This window comes from Protopterus annectens, chromosome 7.part0 (genome assembly GCF_019279795.1).
Source record: "Protopterus annectens isolate FY-2018-M chromosome 7.part0, PAN1.0, whole genome shotgun sequence".
In the NCBI taxonomy this organism is placed as follows: domain Eukaryota; kingdom Metazoa; phylum Chordata; order Ceratodontiformes; family Protopteridae; genus Protopterus; species Protopterus annectens.
Genome location: NC_056739.1, coordinates 125,695,013 through 125,714,050, shown reverse-complemented (window position 1 = coordinate 125,714,050; position 19,038 = coordinate 125,695,013). Strand labels below are relative to the sequence as shown.

General features: G+C 40.8%; 1 protein-coding gene across 1 annotated transcript in view; it reads right to left on the bottom strand.

Moving 5' to 3' along the window:
• Positions 1–2,165: 2,165 nt before the first annotated feature.
• The window catches only part of UHRF1BP1 (UHRF1 binding protein 1), a 1,147,688-nt gene continuing 1,130,815 nt past the window's right edge, over positions 2,166–19,038 (bottom strand). The window contains exon 21 of the mRNA XM_044076560.1: positions 2,166–6,579. Within this exon, the coding sequence (XP_043932495.1) occupies positions 6,463–6,579 (117 nt within the window). The 3' untranslated portion in view covers positions 2,166–6,462. The remainder of the gene's footprint in view (positions 6,580–19,038) is intronic.

Genomic DNA, 19,038 nt, shown 5'->3' with positions numbered 1-19,038 from the left:
TGCAGAACCTCTTGGATGGTTGTTTTTGAGTAAGCCATGCACCTCTGACCTGGCCAATGACTTCCGATGAGGTGGGACATCAGAGATGGGAAGAAAGACTGTAGTTTGTAGATGATACAGAAAATCTATGAACTTCAGTACTGATCCACTCATCAGAGAGAGGCAGGTGACACCCAATTGCCTCCAGAGTAGACTGCTATCCTCCCAATGAAGGACCATTCATATTCCTGGTTGTTCTGCTGAAAACTTCCACTTCTAGGAGCTCATCTTTTTTGAGAGTTGACGTACACTTTCTGGCTCTTGGCGCTATTTTGTTGAGAAAACTGAAGCCAAAGCTGATAGAGCTGATAGAACCTTTGAGGATTTCAAGAAAACAGATACTGAAGAGCCTAGAAATTTACCCCAAATTTCTCTCTAAACTGGATTTTACTGTGGATCTGAACAGTAATGCTCCACCAAATGGGACAGTCATAAAATCAGTGTTAAATGTTTTTGGCAGATTCAGTTAGGCAGCATTAGATGTGCAGATGAATATTAATCCCTGTACCTGTCACCCTGGCTAAGCAATTCAGCAGGCTGTGGGCCAGGTGCACAGTCTAGCTAGCCACAGTAGCTGGGGCTGACCTCTGCAAATGTTTTTTGGTGTGGAGCCAGCAAACCCACTACAGTGTGAGGAGTTTCATTAATGAACTCTCTCTGGAGCCTCTACACATGTATCATATTTATTATTAGGAGGATGGACAGCTTTGACCGGAGACTCAGGGGCCTTCTTAATAACAGTTGCAACAATATGGGTCCTGCAGTGGGTTTTCTGACCAGCTAGAGCAGTCCATACAGAAGCCAGAAGATTCTGGCTGAACTCTGAGAAATATGCCACCACCTTGGGTTCTTCTCTGCATTGTGTGTGACCAGCTAGTGAACTAAAAGGCCTCCGCAAGAAGGCAGGGAGTGCCTTACGGCCATTTTGTTTTGGCCCTGTTCGATTCCATTTCTTCTTCAAACTCCAGGTCATCAGGCAGTTGGGTGGGAAGAACAAGTCTCCTGTTCACTGTGAAGACTACTGCAGGGACAGTCATGTGATTATATGGAAAGTAAGAGGTCTGCTACATGGACTAAGTGCCACTTTGTGTTTCTCTGCTACTGCCATCAAAAATCCTAAGCCAGCCATGGGGTTGAAGCACAGAGTTAAGCCCACTGAAGAGGGCCTTTCCTCACTACTAGAGAACAAATCCAGTATCACTTACCAAGAACACAGAACTTTGCCTCCAAAAAATACACCCATTGTCTACAGCTTTAATTCCTTACGACAAGAAGATACTTGCAGCCAAATCACAACATGTACATCAATCACTGCAGATGCAGTCCTCTGGTAGTATTAAAACTGTGCCTAGCTATAAGAATGTTCACTTTGGAAGTCTTAAGAATGCTACAGGAATCTTGCAAGCCTGCTTGCACCATGGTAAGGAATGCTTTTGTGCCACAGTAATCTGACTTTGGGGGTGAGTCCAGGCTAACAGAAGGATCACCTAGGTGGGAAAGAATGAAGAGGTCATTTGTCAGCTCTACTATACAAGAAGAGGGAAAGGAACTCCTTGCTGTTTAAATGACCTTTGGTACTGGTCAGCAACTTTAGAAGATGCAGTACCAGGTTAAGATGGGGGGGAAATAACAGCTGTCCAGGGCATGGTGGGCTGAAACTCCTGATGTGCATGGCTGATATCACTGCACATCACTCCCTCTAGACCATCCCCCACTGTGGCCCCACTTAGTGGTCCTACAAGTGGCAGCTGAAAGGCTCTGGTGTCTGAGAAACTCGAGGACCTACCTGGTGAAGGGATGTGTCCAGGATCAGTGTTAAGGACCACATAGTTGAGGTGGACATACAGTAAGTTGGCTGTGGAAGCTAAAATAAGGTAATTTGGGGCACAAAAAAGAAATTACAAGGGACTTTGCTACTGAATTTTCTTCTACAAAAAGGTCTAGAAATTAAGGCAGCTTGATAAACAGATCCAGGTTGTATTACCTTAGAACTGTTTTTGGAGGAGACATAACCCAATATGCCACATTCACCAGTCACAAACAAGTGATCACCTGCCATGCAAGGGAGATTCATGGGAGCAGCAGATGTAAAAAAAAAAAAAAAAAAAAAAAAAAAAAAAGTGGACTTACCATCCCAGTTGACTTCCAGTGTAGTTATCCCTGGAGTACTTTGTCTCAGGAGTTGCAGACAATTCAGCAGTCTTCCTTCAGGAATGTCCAGTCACATGCTGATTGTCCTCCTCCTCACCAGCAAGAGGTGTCACAGGCTAAGTAAAGGATAGAGAATCAAGGACCAGACATCTGGCCTGGTGCAGGGAAACACAGGAAGGATGACAGAGTAATCCCAACACTGCAGTACAATAACCTGTCACTAACTGTAACAAGCACCAATCATCTTCCAACACATTTTCAATGTGCAGGAAGAAGTATGATTTGGGGGGCGTATTTGCAGGGCACCCTCAACTCCAGCTGGCAGTCTGTCACTGATAAGGATCATGCCAAAGGAGAAAATCCACAGGACGTGATTTAGATGCTCACCAGTGGTGCAGAAGAAGAGAGTTCTAAGCCCTAGCCTTCAGTGATGAAAGCTCCAAGAAGATGACAATGGTGCAAATGCTGTTTGCTCCACAAGATTTACTCCAAACAGTAAGACATGAGGTGGAGTCTCTACTGTGATTCTCTCAGGCCAAGTGATAACAGACCATATACCCATAAAAAAGATTTGCAGCCTGAATGACGTGTGACTACTTTATGACACACTGAAATGGAAATAGAGGCCCAATCTGCCAACTCCCTACTTTAGGTCCACTTATCAGTCTACCATGTTAACCCAAAACTAATTTACTCATACATCATTGCACAATATTAGGTCAAATGCATAAAGGATTGGTTCAATACTACTTAAAAATATTCCATTCATACTTCACCACTTATTTTATTATTTGCACCTCAAGATGACTGCATCTCAGAGAAAGTGCAATACAGTTTTTGTTGATCACTGTGATTCTGCCCATCTGTTTCACAAACTGAAGAGAGCTGATCATGGTTCAGTCATCACTTGGGGAGTTGTGATGTGGACCTCACATGCACTGTATATGCCTACAGTTAGGGAAGGATTCAGTGTACAAAAGGCATTAGTGAGGGAGCATTATCCACTTCTGGGAGTGATGGAACCCCTCAGATGGTCCTTCCAAACAAGTGTCTCTATAAAATCTCTGGTATGCAGTGGAGATTCTAACACAAAGTATAAACCCTGTGTGTGTGTCCCACCCTTCCTCTGAAACAGATGAACATTCTTGGCCTTCTCATATCTCTTCTTCTCCTTACCAACTGCTTTACTGTCTGAACTGCTAATTGAACCCAGAACACTAGGGTTGTACCTGGGGATTTATCCCTCTACATCAGTGAGATGGTGAAAAATCAGAAAAACTGTATTTTTGCTTTCTCTGGCATGACCTCAGAGAAGGAGAAACACAAAGTGATTAAACTATTAAACACCTCAATTGAAATTGTAGAAAGTGATCAAAATGGACAGACATAACACTCAAAACAATTAAGTGCATTCTGCTGTGCAGTGTGAATATAGTCTAGTTATTATATAAACATCCTCCCTCAATGCCTCTAGCTGTGGCTGCCCTCCACAAAATACTTTAATGCCACCTTTAAACAAAATGTTACCTAACAGATAGCTCACTTCAGAAATGGTACCCCGTGTCACTCCTCCTAAGTTTAGCAGGTAGGATTTCTTCCACAAACTCCAAACAGTGTTACTTTTTGGAAACAGAAAAGGTATACTCGCTCCCACCCTAAATCGAAAAAATGCCAGAAGGAATCCATCTCTGTTCCAGGAACAATACTATTAAACAGATCCCCAGATGAAGTCAGAGGTGCAACTGGTATTGTTGGTTCCACTTTAAACTGACGGATTTGATGCAACTGAGAGCCTGGTGTCCACATATAAAGTAATTCTGATAAAACATGCATGTTACACACCACCCTGAGCTGAGCTGACAGAATAAACAAAGCAGCTGCCATGCTACAGGGTAGCACCCATCTTTTTAGCTAAATCTGTCAACCTAGTCTAAATGTTATACTGTCCTCTCTCCTGGTTAATGGCACAGTTTGTGGCTTACAGACTTATGCTGAGATAAGTAAACTCAAATGGTTAATAAATAAATTTACTAAAATGCTACAAAGCTCTAAAAAGAACATTTAAGTGCCATGTACAGCAGTTACAGAAAACTCTCTCCCATATGAAACAGAACTGGAGCCACACATCTTGAAAACACCTAGAAACAGAACATCACCAACCTAAATACTGCCAAATGGTGGACAGCAAACTAAATCTGAGATGTCTGGCTGTTAAAGCAGTTTCCAGTATCACAATTCATGTCAAATTTTGTTTACAAAGTTCACCCCGAGGAAGGGGTTACAGAGTTACACTATCCTTAACATAATTAAACTACAAGAGGTGGCTGTAATAAAGAACAAGTTAAGCCAAAATACCATGCAGACACGACCATGCTACTGGGAAATGTAATCATTAATGGTTACTTAACTACCAAAACACAAAAATGGAATTTGGTATCACAGTGATGTGTCTGTTAGCACATATACATACTTCCTGAATTACATTTCTTTTAAATTGTATTTTATAGATTTGTTAACTGGGTAACCCCACTGGAAGCAAGAGTCCTTTTTCATGGCAACCTGGAAGCATTGTCTAATTAAGTAACTCTGAGTTGAACAACATGCAAACTGGAAGTGGAAGAAATCAAACCCAGTACTCTTAGCTAGAGGAAGCCACTCAAAAGCTCAGAGTCTTAATTCCCTGTACATCGTGCCTGATGGTAACAAAATAACCAAATACTCTGACAACTGTTCCTACTCACAAGCAGCCCTAGATACCTTGTTATCAACACAGTGAATGAATGGTTTCATTACTTAATACTGTGTTCATGTTTTTCTATGTTTTAACACCATGACATCACAACCAATCTTCATATCTTTGACCTGTAAAGCATCTTCAGTACTGCTGTTTTACATACATAAGCACTACTAGACACCAGCCTGACGTTACTATCTTACAGTGGGTAGCTTGCTGTTTGAACAAAACTATATTTACATATGTGTGTGACCTGTAAACCCTGGCGCAGTGTTAAGACTACATTCACTACAACTGCCATAAAATTATTTACTCTAACTTATCCTCTCTCCTACTCCCCAAGTTGAGTCATATCCCATTCTGGCTGTGCTACTGATAACAGATATTATGGCATACATTTTTTTTTTGGGGGGGGTGCAAGTGGCTTTAAACATTCTTCATGCATCTGCTGTAGGCATTTTTCAGCCTTATTTTTATACTTTTCAGGAAAATGGCTCTGCACTTAAATATTCAACAGCAACTATGAAACCCACTAGCAAATAAAATGGCTCCTTTCCTTTGTTATACCCCCACCCACATGTACGCTCACAATAGGTTTTGTAAAGGCACAACTGTGAGGAACCTGCACACAAACACACTCCTAGGGTGTGAAACATACTGGACACTCCATATTCATATGTTGTAACAGTACTTCTGTGGCAGGACAATCACACATCACCCTGGGATCCTAACTAAGATATGTTGTAACACTTCTTTCTAGGTTCATTTTTCCTTTTCTTTCCGTGTTTTTCTCCATTTTTCCTTTTTGGTTGCACCACCAGGTGACATTGTTAGTAACTATCAGTAGAGGCACACAATGCTTTTAATTGATGTCCCCACACAGGTAAACACAAAAGCAGCAAATTCTTATTTAACATGATTCAAATGAAAGTGCAGGTTTTCTTAATACTGAAATGGTTTTACCAGGGGTGTATTCAATGGGTTTCCATTAACTTCTAGTGCAATAAAAGCAACAGGAACCCTCCCTGACCAGTTTTTGTTCTCCAGTGGAGTTCCTTCCAGTATTCCAGGTAAACAGCAGTTACGTACCACATACGTCAACACCCCATCACAGTTGCATGAAAACCAGGCCACTTTGTTCAGCAGTTAAAAAATGTCTTATGCCTTAAGGAAAAACATGAGACTGTCTGATGAATGATGCTGGTTGTCAACTGTCTGCAAAGAAAAGTCTCCTCACTGGCAGTGGGTCTGGGTACTAGTGCTGCCAGCTGCAGACACAAAGTACAAACTATGTACCTTTCTGATTAAACTGGACTGTAGGCCAAAGAAGAGGAAACAGTGTTAAACCAATAATGTTAGTTCTTTTTATGACTAGAGTTGCATTCCCTTCTCCAACCTTTATTGCACTGCAATTTTGTGTTCAAGCTTTGTTTTCAGTTCATTGAACCCCATTCAAGTCATTTCCACAGGACCTCCAACCACATCTTCAGAAATATTACTTGTTTTTTCCTTTTTCTTCCTGCTCTCAGATGTCCCGACTAAAGGTGAAACTCAGGGTTGTGTTTCTTAACTTCACACAGAAGCCTTTCATTCTCTGTCTTCGCTCTGGCCAAAGCCATCCTTGTGGATTCAAGTTCATTCTTTAACTGTTCATACTATTTAAAACAGGGAGGGAAAAAAAACAAATATTGAAGGCAGCTTTCTTTAATAATCAAACGCTTATTACATAACATCTTTATTTTCCTAACCAGCCTGCCAGCAGCCAACACCTTTTGTCCTTTTCCTTTTAACATCACAGTTTCACATCTGTGAGTCACTTTGTTGCATCACAATGCATTTCCGTTTCAGTGGACATGTAATGGAGCAGCTATCTGAACGCACATTAGGAAACAGCACAAATGCCTGCTTGTTTGATGTTTCAGACAGTTAATAGCTTAACTCACTGAAGGCTATAACATCTTGTTTTGTGTACTTCGAGTTCACACGAATACCTCCTTATGGAGTCCAGACCTTTTTTGGGTCTGGCTTCTTTAACTAAGTGACTTATCAGCTAATAGCAGGCAGTATTAGAAACGGCAAGGAGTTATTAACAAATTGATACGAAGAGTGACAGTCTAGGATGTGCTGCAGTGGAGAAATTCATCCTTGTTTGCCACCTATTATTCATATTTTTATGTTCATATTTTCATAACTGACGCCTACATTTTATTGAGGTGTGTGGTGTTTAACACCAATGCAGGAGACAGGACTATTCAAAAATGCTGCTTTATATCACAATATACTTGAAATATTGCTGCTAGTTTGTTAGTAATTATGAAAATAAACAACATTTATTTATGTACTTAATACTTTAAAAAGTGACTTATCAAAGATAGTTTTCTACAGCAACATCTAGGGTTTCACATGTCATGCAACAGTTGATGTTTGCACTGTAAGTTGCACATCTTGAGAGATACCCTGTATTATTTGTATTGGTAATTATACATTTACGCATATGTTTTCATATTTCTGTAAACATCTCAATAAACATGCACTTACAGAGGAATTTATTGTTGCCATGTGAAAGTTTACGTCTGGTTAACATGTTCTAAAAGTACATGTCTAGGCTGCATACCTTTTAAGATATGAAAACTTGTTTGTGAAAGTTTAGAAAAAAACATAATTTAGGGTTTAGTATTTATTTAAAAAATTATGTATGCACTATTATCACTGTGAAGAATACTTATTAATGATATTTTTATTTGTAGAGTTTTAATAGCTTTTGCTGTTCACAGAAATATTTACGATTGTTTATCTTATGCTTTTTAAGTTTATTTTTCAGAAAATGCTCTGGAATACAAGATGTATGCAGGCTGCTAGAGTTGTGACATTAAAACCTTAGAGGCAAAAAGGACAAGGCTGCTTAGAAACCACATCAGCTGGTATCTCCGCTGAAATCCGAATTCAATGTGAAATGCTCCAACTTACACAAAGTACATTAGTTTAATGTTATAGACGGCCAACTGGCATTCAAGTTAAACATTTAAAATAACAGGCAAAACTTTATGATTTCATGTAAACAGGGCACACCCTTCCATCCTAGAAACAAGAGACAGTTGTTTTAAGTTAAACTTATCATAACAGTAGATGTCTGAATGATCACTGCTGCAGTAGTACCCTTAGCTAAATGGGTTATATCCTGCCAAGGATATAACGGTTGACCAACTTCCAAAGGGCACCTTCAACACACCCAAACTGTCAAGTAGCTTGAGCCAAGCTAACTAAAAGACAAGTTTGAGCATGAAGTCCTTCAGAGCTTTCATGCCAGCAAAAAGAGGGAGTCCGAGCCCTGAAAATGTTTGCTAGCAACAACATATAAATGTCCACACCCTGCCATAAAAACACACAATAAAACAAGGAGTGTAGGTGGGTGGGGGAGGGGCTACGGCAGCAGTAATCATTCGAGCATCTACTGTTAAGATAACTTTGACATACACTGTATGCTCATCATATTGATCACTGCTGCAGCTATATGGGTAGATTACCATAACTAATTAAGTTTGGGAGGTGGAAGGAAAAGAGTCCAAATATCTCTGGAGAATGATCCTACCAAAGCTTGATATGGACCTAAAGAAGGATTCAAGCTTATAGTGCTTTGTAAAAGTATGCACAGAGGACCAAGTAGCACCTTCTAGAATATTTCTAGAATCTAACCCTTTCCAAAAAGCCAAAAATGAAGCCAAGGCCCTGGTAAGGTCTGTTATGGTGACTATAACAAAAGGTAGTAGCCATAGACAACCATTTGGAAATTGTCTGTTTTGACACAGGTTGCTCCTTCTTGCTTTCACAAGAAATAAACAATTAATCTGAAGATCTGAGAGAGATAGTTCTGTCAAGACAGTTCCTGAGTTGTCTGTGGACATCAAAGGTATGGAGTATCCTTTCTACCTCATTTTTAGATTCAGTTAAAAAAATGGGGGTGGATAATTAGGCTTAAAGTAAACTTCAATACCACCTTAGGCATAAAAAAGGATTAGTTCTCAAAGGAACCCTTGTCCCTGTGGAAAACAAGGTAGGCCTGACTCACCATAAAAGCTTGCAACTTGGATACCCTTCTTGCAGAGGTCAGAATAGTCAGTAAAACTGTCTTCCATGTTAAGAACCTCAAGTCAGCCAAATTATCTGGCTCAAATGGAGCAAGTGTTAGCTTGTCTAACACAAAATTAAGATTCCAAGGAGGGGCCACTGATTTACTTGATGGCCTCTTATGCAAAACACCCTTTCAAGAACATTTTGCCATGAGACTGCCTTGAAAGAGAAGAAACTATGGGCAGACATACTGAAATGGCCGACAAATGAACCTTGATAGAGGACTAAGAAAGGCCAAAGGATAGTAACTCACACAGATGTAAAACTAGGGAAAACCTAGCCCTGAATGGGTGCTGGTTATGTCATTGACACAGACTAGAAAGTCCTTTCCATTAGCAAACATACGATTTTCTAGTAGTATACTTACTTGCTTCCATTAGTACCTGCTGCTCATCCTCAGTAAACAGGTGCCTAATAGGAATTAGGACCCTATCATCCAGGCAGTCATACGAAAATGATTGATGTTGGAGTGTATCAAGCACCCATGTTCTTGTACGAGTAGATCCAGTCTGTGAGGAAGCTTGTGGTAATTGCCCCTAGTCATTTCTGAAAAAACAGGGAGAACCACAGTTGCCTAAGCCAGAAGGTAGTCACCACAGTAATCTTGGGGGGACTCCTGAATCTTCAGACGTACCCTGTATAATAGTGGAAATGGAGGAAAAGTATACAGGAACATTCCAGTCCAAAGAAAAGAAAAGGCATCCAACTTCTAGGCCTTCTTGCATACAGTCCTGGAACAGAAATCTTTCCAGTTGATTGTTCAATGAAGAAGCAATAAGGCCCGACTGAGGAACTTCCCACAGATGGATCAAATGGTGGAAGACCCCCTGATCGTGTTTTCATTTGTGGGGGTCTGATCTGGTCCTGCTCAGCTCATCTGCCACTCAGTTTTGCTCTGATATAATGTAGGATGCCTGTAGAGTGAGATTGTGCTGTGAAGTTGTATCCCTAGCTATCCTGGCTAGTCAGCAAAGGGGGTATGATCTAGTTACCCCTTGCTCGTTGAAGTGCCAGAAGAATGTGGTATTGTCTGTAGCTATTTAAAGGGGTCCCAGAGGCCAAAGATGGTACAGAGAGTTGAGTGCCTTTATCAGGGCAAGCATCTCCTAGATATTGTCTTTGTGCCTATCCTTGCAGTCTCACACCTGTGCACCTTTAACCCTACTGAAAGAGCTCCTCAAGCAAAGTCCGAAGCATCAGTGGTGAGTGATTGCTTTGGAGCAGGGAGCAAGAAAGGGAGACCTGGATTTAAGGATATCTGTTGTCTCCATCAAAATATTTATTTTCTCACAAATGCCAGCACTGGGATTTGAAAAGGTAAATGGTGTTAATGCTGGGACCAAAAAGATTTCAGATACTATTGTATCTTTTTCATGTGGAGTCTTGCCAGGAGTATCATGAGAATTATAGATGCCGTGAGATCCAAAATCCTGAGGGATTCCCACACTGTGACTGAAGTCTGAGTGGAAAAACCTTAGAAACAGATCTAAATAAGGATCTATTTTTTTACCTGTGGAAGAAAAGCTCTTTGAACTGAGGTGTCTAGTTGACATCCCAGGAACACAATTCTGTGTGATGGAGTCGAAAAAGAATTTTAACTTTTCCCTTGGAATTTCAGTTGTGTAAGAGATCTCTCACCAGAGACATTCCTGACATTTTGAAAAATACTATGCAAAGACGAGCAAGTAATCTAAATATGGAAAAATGTGTACATTATATAGCCTGAAATGAGCTATAACTGGAGCTAGGCACTTTGTGAACACTCCTGGTTCAGTGGATAGTCCAAAGGGTAAGGAAGAGAACTGATATGACTCAGATGTACAAAACCTTAAGAAAAGTTTAAAGTCTAGATGAATAGGGATGTGATAAGCATCTTATAAGTCTAGTGTTACAAAGAAACTTGAAAGAGGGAGAAGCGGTAACATTTTGTGTAGTGGCATAATTATGAATTAGTGAACTATCACAACATGTTTAGGAAAGAAATATCCAAAACTGGTCTCAAGTATTTTCTATCTTTGGCACTGAGAACATCCTTGAATAAAAACCCTTCCCCACTTGGGAAGGAGGAACTGGTTCTATCAGTCCTTTTGACAGCAGGTGATGAACAGGTGGAAACAAGAGTCTAATCCACTACAATACAATAATACATAATACAATAATATTACTAGATTTGCCACTGGCTCCCCTTATAGAACCCACCACTGTCTCAACCTTCAACAACTCAGTTGGTTAGAACTACAAAACCAACTAAAATACAATCAACTGCTGATTGCGCAAAAAATTCTGCACCACCCCACCAACACCCCTATCCTATCTAATCTGATCTCCCCATACAAAAATCTTACAACACTACGCTCAGCTAATAAGTTACAGATTGCCAACAATATATATAATAACAAAGCAGGAGATTCACTCTTTTCCAATGTTGTTGGTAGAATCTGGAATAAGCTTCCAAATACACTCACTTCTCTCTCATCTACACAACTCTTTAAGAAACACCTCAAACATTACCTAAAAAGACAATGGCTTTGTCCCTGCTCAAAGCCTGATTGAAAAATACTCTTCACTTTTTCTCCCCCCACTCATCTCATGCTTTATAACAAATACCCCACCTTGAAAGTCACTGACTATCAACTACTAACCCCTTCTTACCTGCATTTTGTCCTTCCTGGTCTCTATTTTTCTTTTTCTTACTTATTGGTTTTTATTTTTGCTCTCAAATGAATGTTGATGCTTAATTACTATGTTTAACTGTTGCCTGATTATATTTGTAACCCCTCTATTGAATTAAGACATGTTTATCTCCAAAATCTACTCTAATGTCTCTGTACAGTATTCACAAAATTTACTTTCTTTACATATTATGCTGTATAATTTAAGATAGTCATTTTTTCTAAGTTTTTAATGCCTTAATGTATTTGTGCATGGAGCTTTTCTCCCCGGGCCTCTGCTGAAAATGGATATGTATCCAGCTAGACTAGCCCGGTCAACAAATATAAAATAAAAAATAAAATAAATAAATAAATAATCCAGAAGATACGGAATGACTCCCTGGAAAGGAATTTCCTCCCACTGGCATCTGTAATCTTGATGAATGATATTCAGAACCCATTTCTCTCATTGCTTATCTTCTGGATCTGTTGCCAAACAGAAAAATGTGCATCACGTCTTTGTGGAAGAGGCCAGGGTGGCAGTGGGTTACAAGGTCTCCTGAGCAGTCATTCAGGCATATTGGACTGCCCTTGGTTTTTGGAAAGGTTAAAGACTTCTTTGTGGAAATCCCTTGCCATTCCTTCTTAAACAACAGTTTATGTGAATTCTGTTCATACTGTTTATTTTGGTTTCTGTCAGAAATGGACCATTCCTTCTTAAACAACAGTTTATGTGAATTCTGTTCATACTGTTTGTTCTGGTTTCTGTCAGAAATGGGCCATTCCTTCTTAAACAACAGTTTATGTGAATTCTGTTCATACTGTTTATTCTGATTTCTGTCAGAAATGGACCATTCCTTCTAAAACAGTTTATGTGAATTCTGTTCATACTGTTTATTCTGGTTTCTGTAATAAATGGACCATTCCTTCTTAAACAACAGTTTATGTGAATTCTGTTCATACTGTTTATTCTGTTTTCGGTCAGAAATGGACCATTCCTTCTTAAACAACAGTTTATGTGAATTCTGTTCATACTGTTTATTATGTTTTGTCAGAAATGGACCATTCCTTCTTAAACAACAGTTTATGTGAATTCTGTTCATACTGTTTATTCTGTTTTGTCAGAAATGGCCCATTCCTTCTTAAAACAACCGTTTATGTGAATTCTGTTCATACTGTTTATTCTGGTTTCTGTCAGAAATGGACCATTCCTTCTTAAACAACAATTTATGTGAATTCTGTACATACTGTTTATTCTGGTTTCTGTCAGAAATGGACCATTCCTTCTTAAACAACAGTTTATGCGAATTATGTTCATACTGTTTATTCTGTTTTGTCAGAAATGGACCATTCCTTCTTAAACAACAGTTTATCCGAATTCTGTTCATACTGTTTTTCTGGTTTCTGTCAGAAATGGACCATTCCTTCTTAAACAACAGTTTATCCGAATTCTGTTCATACTGTTTATTCTGGTTTCTGTCAGAAATGGACCATTCCTTCTTAAACAACAGTTTATCTGAATTCTGTTCATACTGTTTATTCTGGTTTCTGTCAGAAATGGACCATTCCTTCTTAAACAACAATTTATGTGAATTCTGTACATACTGTTTATTCTGGTTTCTGCCAGAAATGGAAGAAAAGAAAGAAAATCCCTTTGACAATCTGGAATAGAAGAGCTGAAAATCGTAGATTCCCCGCATCAGCTTGCCCCTTTCTTCACATTTTTGACTCACCTCTGCAGCAGAGGAGCAAACCCTAAATCTCTATCAAAGGGAAAATGTAAAAACCTTCTGTTCAACATCATGTAGGAGGTTCTGCGAATACAACCATGCAAACCTCCTTAAACAGTACCAGTGGCCATAACCCTGGGAGAAGCATCAACAAAGTCATACACACTGCAAAAATTGAATAGTGGACCTGTAAAAAAGAAGAAACTTAAGTTATTTACAGCAGAGATTTCCTCTCAAGAAGAAACTGCAGATAATCATTCCTCGTACTTTCACAATTTCTCAGGACAAATGTTAACATATAAACCTGGCAATTCAAAATTCTGAAAACAAAAGTTATAGATATATACACTTTTCCCCATACCTATCAATAATTTTCCCATCCTTAGCAGAAACAGAACGATTAGGATCAACTGATGCTATAGCTGCTTGATCAGGTTTGGGAACAGAGTATAAACATGTAAAAGACTAAGGAATTGTATACATTCAGTCTGTCTTTTTAGGGGGAGCTGGCTAACGGGAAAATTCCAGGTAGTAACAACACACACATCCTGTAAGCCGACAGAACAGGAGGAATGGATGTAGGTTCTGGAAAATCCTTCTGCAAAACAATATTTTCTGAGGGAATGAGAAACCTCAGTGTTTTCCCACTGAAAACACTGGCACATTCTAGTAATAGTCTCAGAAAAAAAGAAACCCTCATGAGGAGAATCAGAAAAGTACAGTTTTGTACCTACCATAAATGTAGATGTTCGAGGATTCCATTGCTGCAGTCCTGACTATTGGGTATAGTCCGCGTCCAGTCGGCCCGAATACCAGAGTATAAGGCTGACGTCGGTCAGGGCGCATTAGACTGACGTCAGTACGTCAGGGTACTAATGCGCATGACCGACGCCATATCCTCAGTCTTTTCTTGCCCCAGATGTCAGAAGACCTTAAAAAGACAAGTCCCAAAAAACCTGCACCAAAAACATGTACAATATATACAACAATATATACAAAAATATAAGCATGTAAACTCACCTACACAACCACCCCTAAATACAGAGGGGAAGGAGGGAGGGTAAATTGGACTGCAGCAATGGAATCCTCGAACATCTACATTTATGGTAGGTACAAAACTGTACTATGTTCTTCGTCTTCCATTGCTGCAGTCCTGACTATTGGGTAGAATCCCAAAGCAGAGGTAAGGGAGGCTGGCAAATCATAAAGAAGTAGGAGCTGACAACATGCCTTGCAAAACAGCTGTGGCAAAACCAGCCCTAGACTTAGAGTAGATAGGAAGGTGATAATGCTTAGAGAAAGTATGCACTGAACTCCAAGTAGCTGCTTCCAAAATATCCTTAGTTGCCACCCCCCTTAGAAATGCTGTTGAAGTGGCAGTAGCCCTAGTGGAATGAGGCCTAATCCCAGCTGGAATCTCCTTGCCATGATGGGAATAACAAAATGCAATGCAAAAGCCAATCCACCTAGAAATAGTTTGTTTTGACACAGGCTTGCCCTGTGAACTCAAAGCAAAAGAAACAAACAACTGCTGGGACTGCCTAAAATCCTTAGTTCTGCTTAAATAATAACGCAATTGCCTGTGTACATCTAAAGTGTGCAAAATCTTTTCCCCTTTATTTTGAGGGTCTGCATAAAACGTAGGCAAATGAATAGTTTGGTTTAGAGCCACACTAGAAACCACCTTAGGCATAAAGGAAGGATTAGTACGTAATGATACCCTATCCTTATGGAAAATCAAAAAGGGCTCTACTGCCATAAGGGCCTGCAACTCAGACACCCTTCTTGCAGAAGTAATAGCCAACAGAAAAGCAGTCTTCCATGACAAGTATTTCAATTCAGCAGTAGCTGCAGGCTCAAAAGGTTGTAGAGTAAGTTTTTCCAACACAAAATTGAGATCCCAAGCAGGAGTAGGAGCTCACGTGGGGTCTTATATTCTTTGCCCTCTAAGAAACTGCTTGAACAAAGGATGCGAAAACAAAGGTGGGTCACAATCATAGTGAGCTGAAATTGCTGCAGCATGAATCTTAATGGAAGAGAAGGACAAACCTTTGTCCAATAACTCAGTAAGATATTGAAGAGCCACACTCAAATTAGGCTCAGAAATCTCCAAATTCTTTGCTGTACTCCAAAATAAAAATCTCTTCCATTTTTCGTACACTCTCCTTGTACTAGGTCTTCTAGCTTCCATAATCACATTTAAAACTTGTTGAGGAAGTTGAGACCTGTTGTGTTTCAACACAGAATATGCCAGGCTGTTAGATGAAGAGAATGAAGCTTGACATTGAGCAGATGACCGTCCTTCTGAGATAACAGATGAGGAATCAGAGGTAAAGGCCATGGAGGCTTCTGTACCAGACTCCGTAGTAGTGGGTACCAGTGTTGCCGAGGCCAATCTGGAGCTATCAAAATCATCCTTGGCCTGTCTTGTCTGACCTTTAATAGTACCTTTGGAAGAAGAGGCAGAGGTGGAAAGGCATACACATGAAGGTTTTTCCAACTGAAAGACAGAGCATCCACTTTCCAAGCTGTGTGATGAAACCATTTTGTGCAATACTTTGATAGCTGGTGGTTTAGTGGAGAAGCGAACAGATCTATGTCTGGAGTTCCCCATGACACTGTCAGTTTCTGAAATACATGAAGATCCAGTTTCCACTCGTGGGGATCCATGATTTGTCTGCTTAACACATCTGCTAAGGAGTTCTGTGCTCCTGGCAGAAACCTTGCCTGAAGAGTTAGTTGCAAGCTTAGCGCAGTCTCCCATAAAATCATTGCTTGCCTGCATAGAGGATAAGAATGTGTTCCCCCTTGCTTGTTGATGTACCACATGACAGTTGTGTTGTCTGTTAGAATCAACACCTGCCCTGGAAGAAGTAACTCCTTGAAAGCCATTAATGCAAACTGGACTGCTAACATCTCCTTCATGTTGATATGTAGATGCTGTAGTCTGGCAGGCCACTTGTCTTGTATCCACTTTCCATTTAGATGAGCTCCCAAGCAAGGTCCGAGGCATCTGTCGTTAAGATCTGACTTGCCTCTGGCCGGGTCACAGAGAGTCCCTTGTTTAGGTGACATTCCTGAGCCCACCACAAGAATTCTTTTCAAGGCAAGGTATTATTTGAATGACAGTGTCCAAATCCTGGCAGTGCTGTGTCCATACATTTTGAGATACCACTGTAGCTTCCTCATATGCAGTTTGGCATTGGGAAGCACCAGAATACAAGATGCCATGAACCCTAATGCTTGAAGGACTGTCCTTGCAGTCAGCACGGACTGATGAGATAGTTGATGGAAGTAAAGTGACAGACTCTTTTGTTTGTCCGGGGTTAAAAGGCCATCTGGGCTGCTGTATTCAGTCTCACACCCAGAAAGCACATGTCCTGAGAGGGTACTAGACTGGACTTTATTTCGTTCACAGAATACCCTAGGCATCTTAGCACTGCTATAACATATTCCAGATGCTGTAGAAGGTCTTCCTTTTCTTGAGCCAGAATCAGGCAGTCGTCCAAGTAAGGATAGATTTGAATTCCCTGAAGCCTGAAGTAAGCTATCACTGGAGCCAGAACCTTTGTGAATACTCTGGGCGCAGTAGATAAGCCAAAGGGCAATGCAGAGAACTGATAATGAGAATTTCCAGCTCGAAACCGCAGATACTTCCTGCAACTTAGCCTTATAGGCACATGAAGGTAAGCTTCCTTGAGATCTAAAGTTACCATCCAGTGATCTTTGCCCAGCAGAGGTAAAAGCTGTTGTAACGTCAACATCTTGAACTTGGGAATGTCCAAAAACGTGTTGAGGAGAGATAAATCCAAAATTGGTCTCCACGTGTTCCCCTTCTTTGGTACAAGGAACAGGCGAGAATAAAATCCTAGGCCCCTTTCTGATACAGGGACTGGCTGAATGGCCCCTATCTGAAGTAACTGAGAAACTTGCTTGTGAGCCTCCTTTCTTTGTGGAGGAGGAACGTCTGGCATGCCTTTGAAAGGGGGCATTGTATGGAAATAAAATCTGTAACCGTGGTGAATGATATCCAGCACCCATTTGTCTTGAGTAATTAAATCCCAATTTTCTTTGAAAAGAGACAGTCTTCCTCCCAAAGGAGCTGCCAGACGGAATCTGCTGGCAGCTGAAAAGACAGGTCATTGGGTCTGTTTACGAAAGGACTGACCCCTGCCCTCACCAGAAGTCTGAGCAGGTGAACTCCCTTGTCTAGGCCTAAAAGAACCTTGAGCCCTGCCCCTACCACGTCTAGACCTACCCCTAGACTGGGAATCATAAGCAGGATATGTCCACCCCTTAGCAGGCCAATTTCTACTAAACTTTGGTGGCTGCACCTGCAAAAATCTTTAACAGTTTGCATAGACTTAGCTTTGTCCTCCATTTTCTTTAAAACTGCTTCCACAGGCGATCCAAACAACACATCAGACTGTAAAGGAGCATCCAAAATCCTTGTCTTAACATGCTCAGCTAAATTCTGATCCTTCAACCAGGCATGCCTGCGAAGAACAGAACTGGTAGCAGCCACCCTCGAGGAGGCCTGTACAGCATCAAAACCACATTGCAAAGAATGCTTACCCACTTGTTCAGACACATGAACCAAATCCAGCAACTCTTTACACTCAATACCTTCCGCCAAAGCATCCACCTTAGATTTCAATTGTGAAAGGAGATAATTCTGATATTTTAGCATGTGAAACTGACAATTCAATGCTCTCATGGCTAGAGTGGAAGAAGTATACACTTTCTTTCCCCACCTATCCAAAGCCCTTGCCTCTTTATCAGTGGGAACAGGATTTTTAACCACAGAAGCCTTAACACCTTTAGGCCCTTGAGAAATTGTTTCTGGGTCCGCCCTAGGACTCTTAAACAAATATTTATGAGCTTCGGGCACCCTATAATACCTATCAGGCTTAACAGGAGCAGGAGGCAAAGAGTCAGGGTTCAGAGAAGCCTCTGCAGAAACATCTTCCACCACATTCAACACAGGAGGAATAGCTAAAGGCCTATGCTGGGGTAAAAACAAGAATTCCCTAAGCCTTTTCCTGGAATCAGAGTAATCCTGGCCTTCCCATTTAAAGTGCTCCCTCATGGAATGCAGAGTCTCTGAAAATGAGAAATCCTCAGGCGGAGAAGCTGTAGGAGTGGAATCATCCACATCAGAATCAGAATAAGTAGGATACTCCTGCATATCTTCCACAGAAGATTCTGAAGCCTCTGAACACTGTTCAAAACTATCAAACTCGGTTCCACCCTAGGCCTCTTATCAGGCGGGGGCATAGAACCTCTAATCATAGTAATCAAATCCTCTGCCATTTTAAGCATATGTTTCTTAGGTACAGAACCCGAAATGCTAGGAGAAGCCCCCACTGAAGCTGAACTAGGCCTACCTCTCAAAGAAGTTTTGGCAACAGAAGGAGAGGCTCTAACTACCTTGGGAAGAGAGGGAAGAACAGTCACCTGAGAAGGCCCCTCAGCCTGGCCTACCTCCTGAGAGGGCACATCCTGTAATAGTATAGTTTCAGCCTGGGACTCCATGGAAACTCCTGGCAAAACCTCCGGCTCCACTGAGCCTTCTAAAGAACCGGCGTCCGGGACTGCCGGTTCA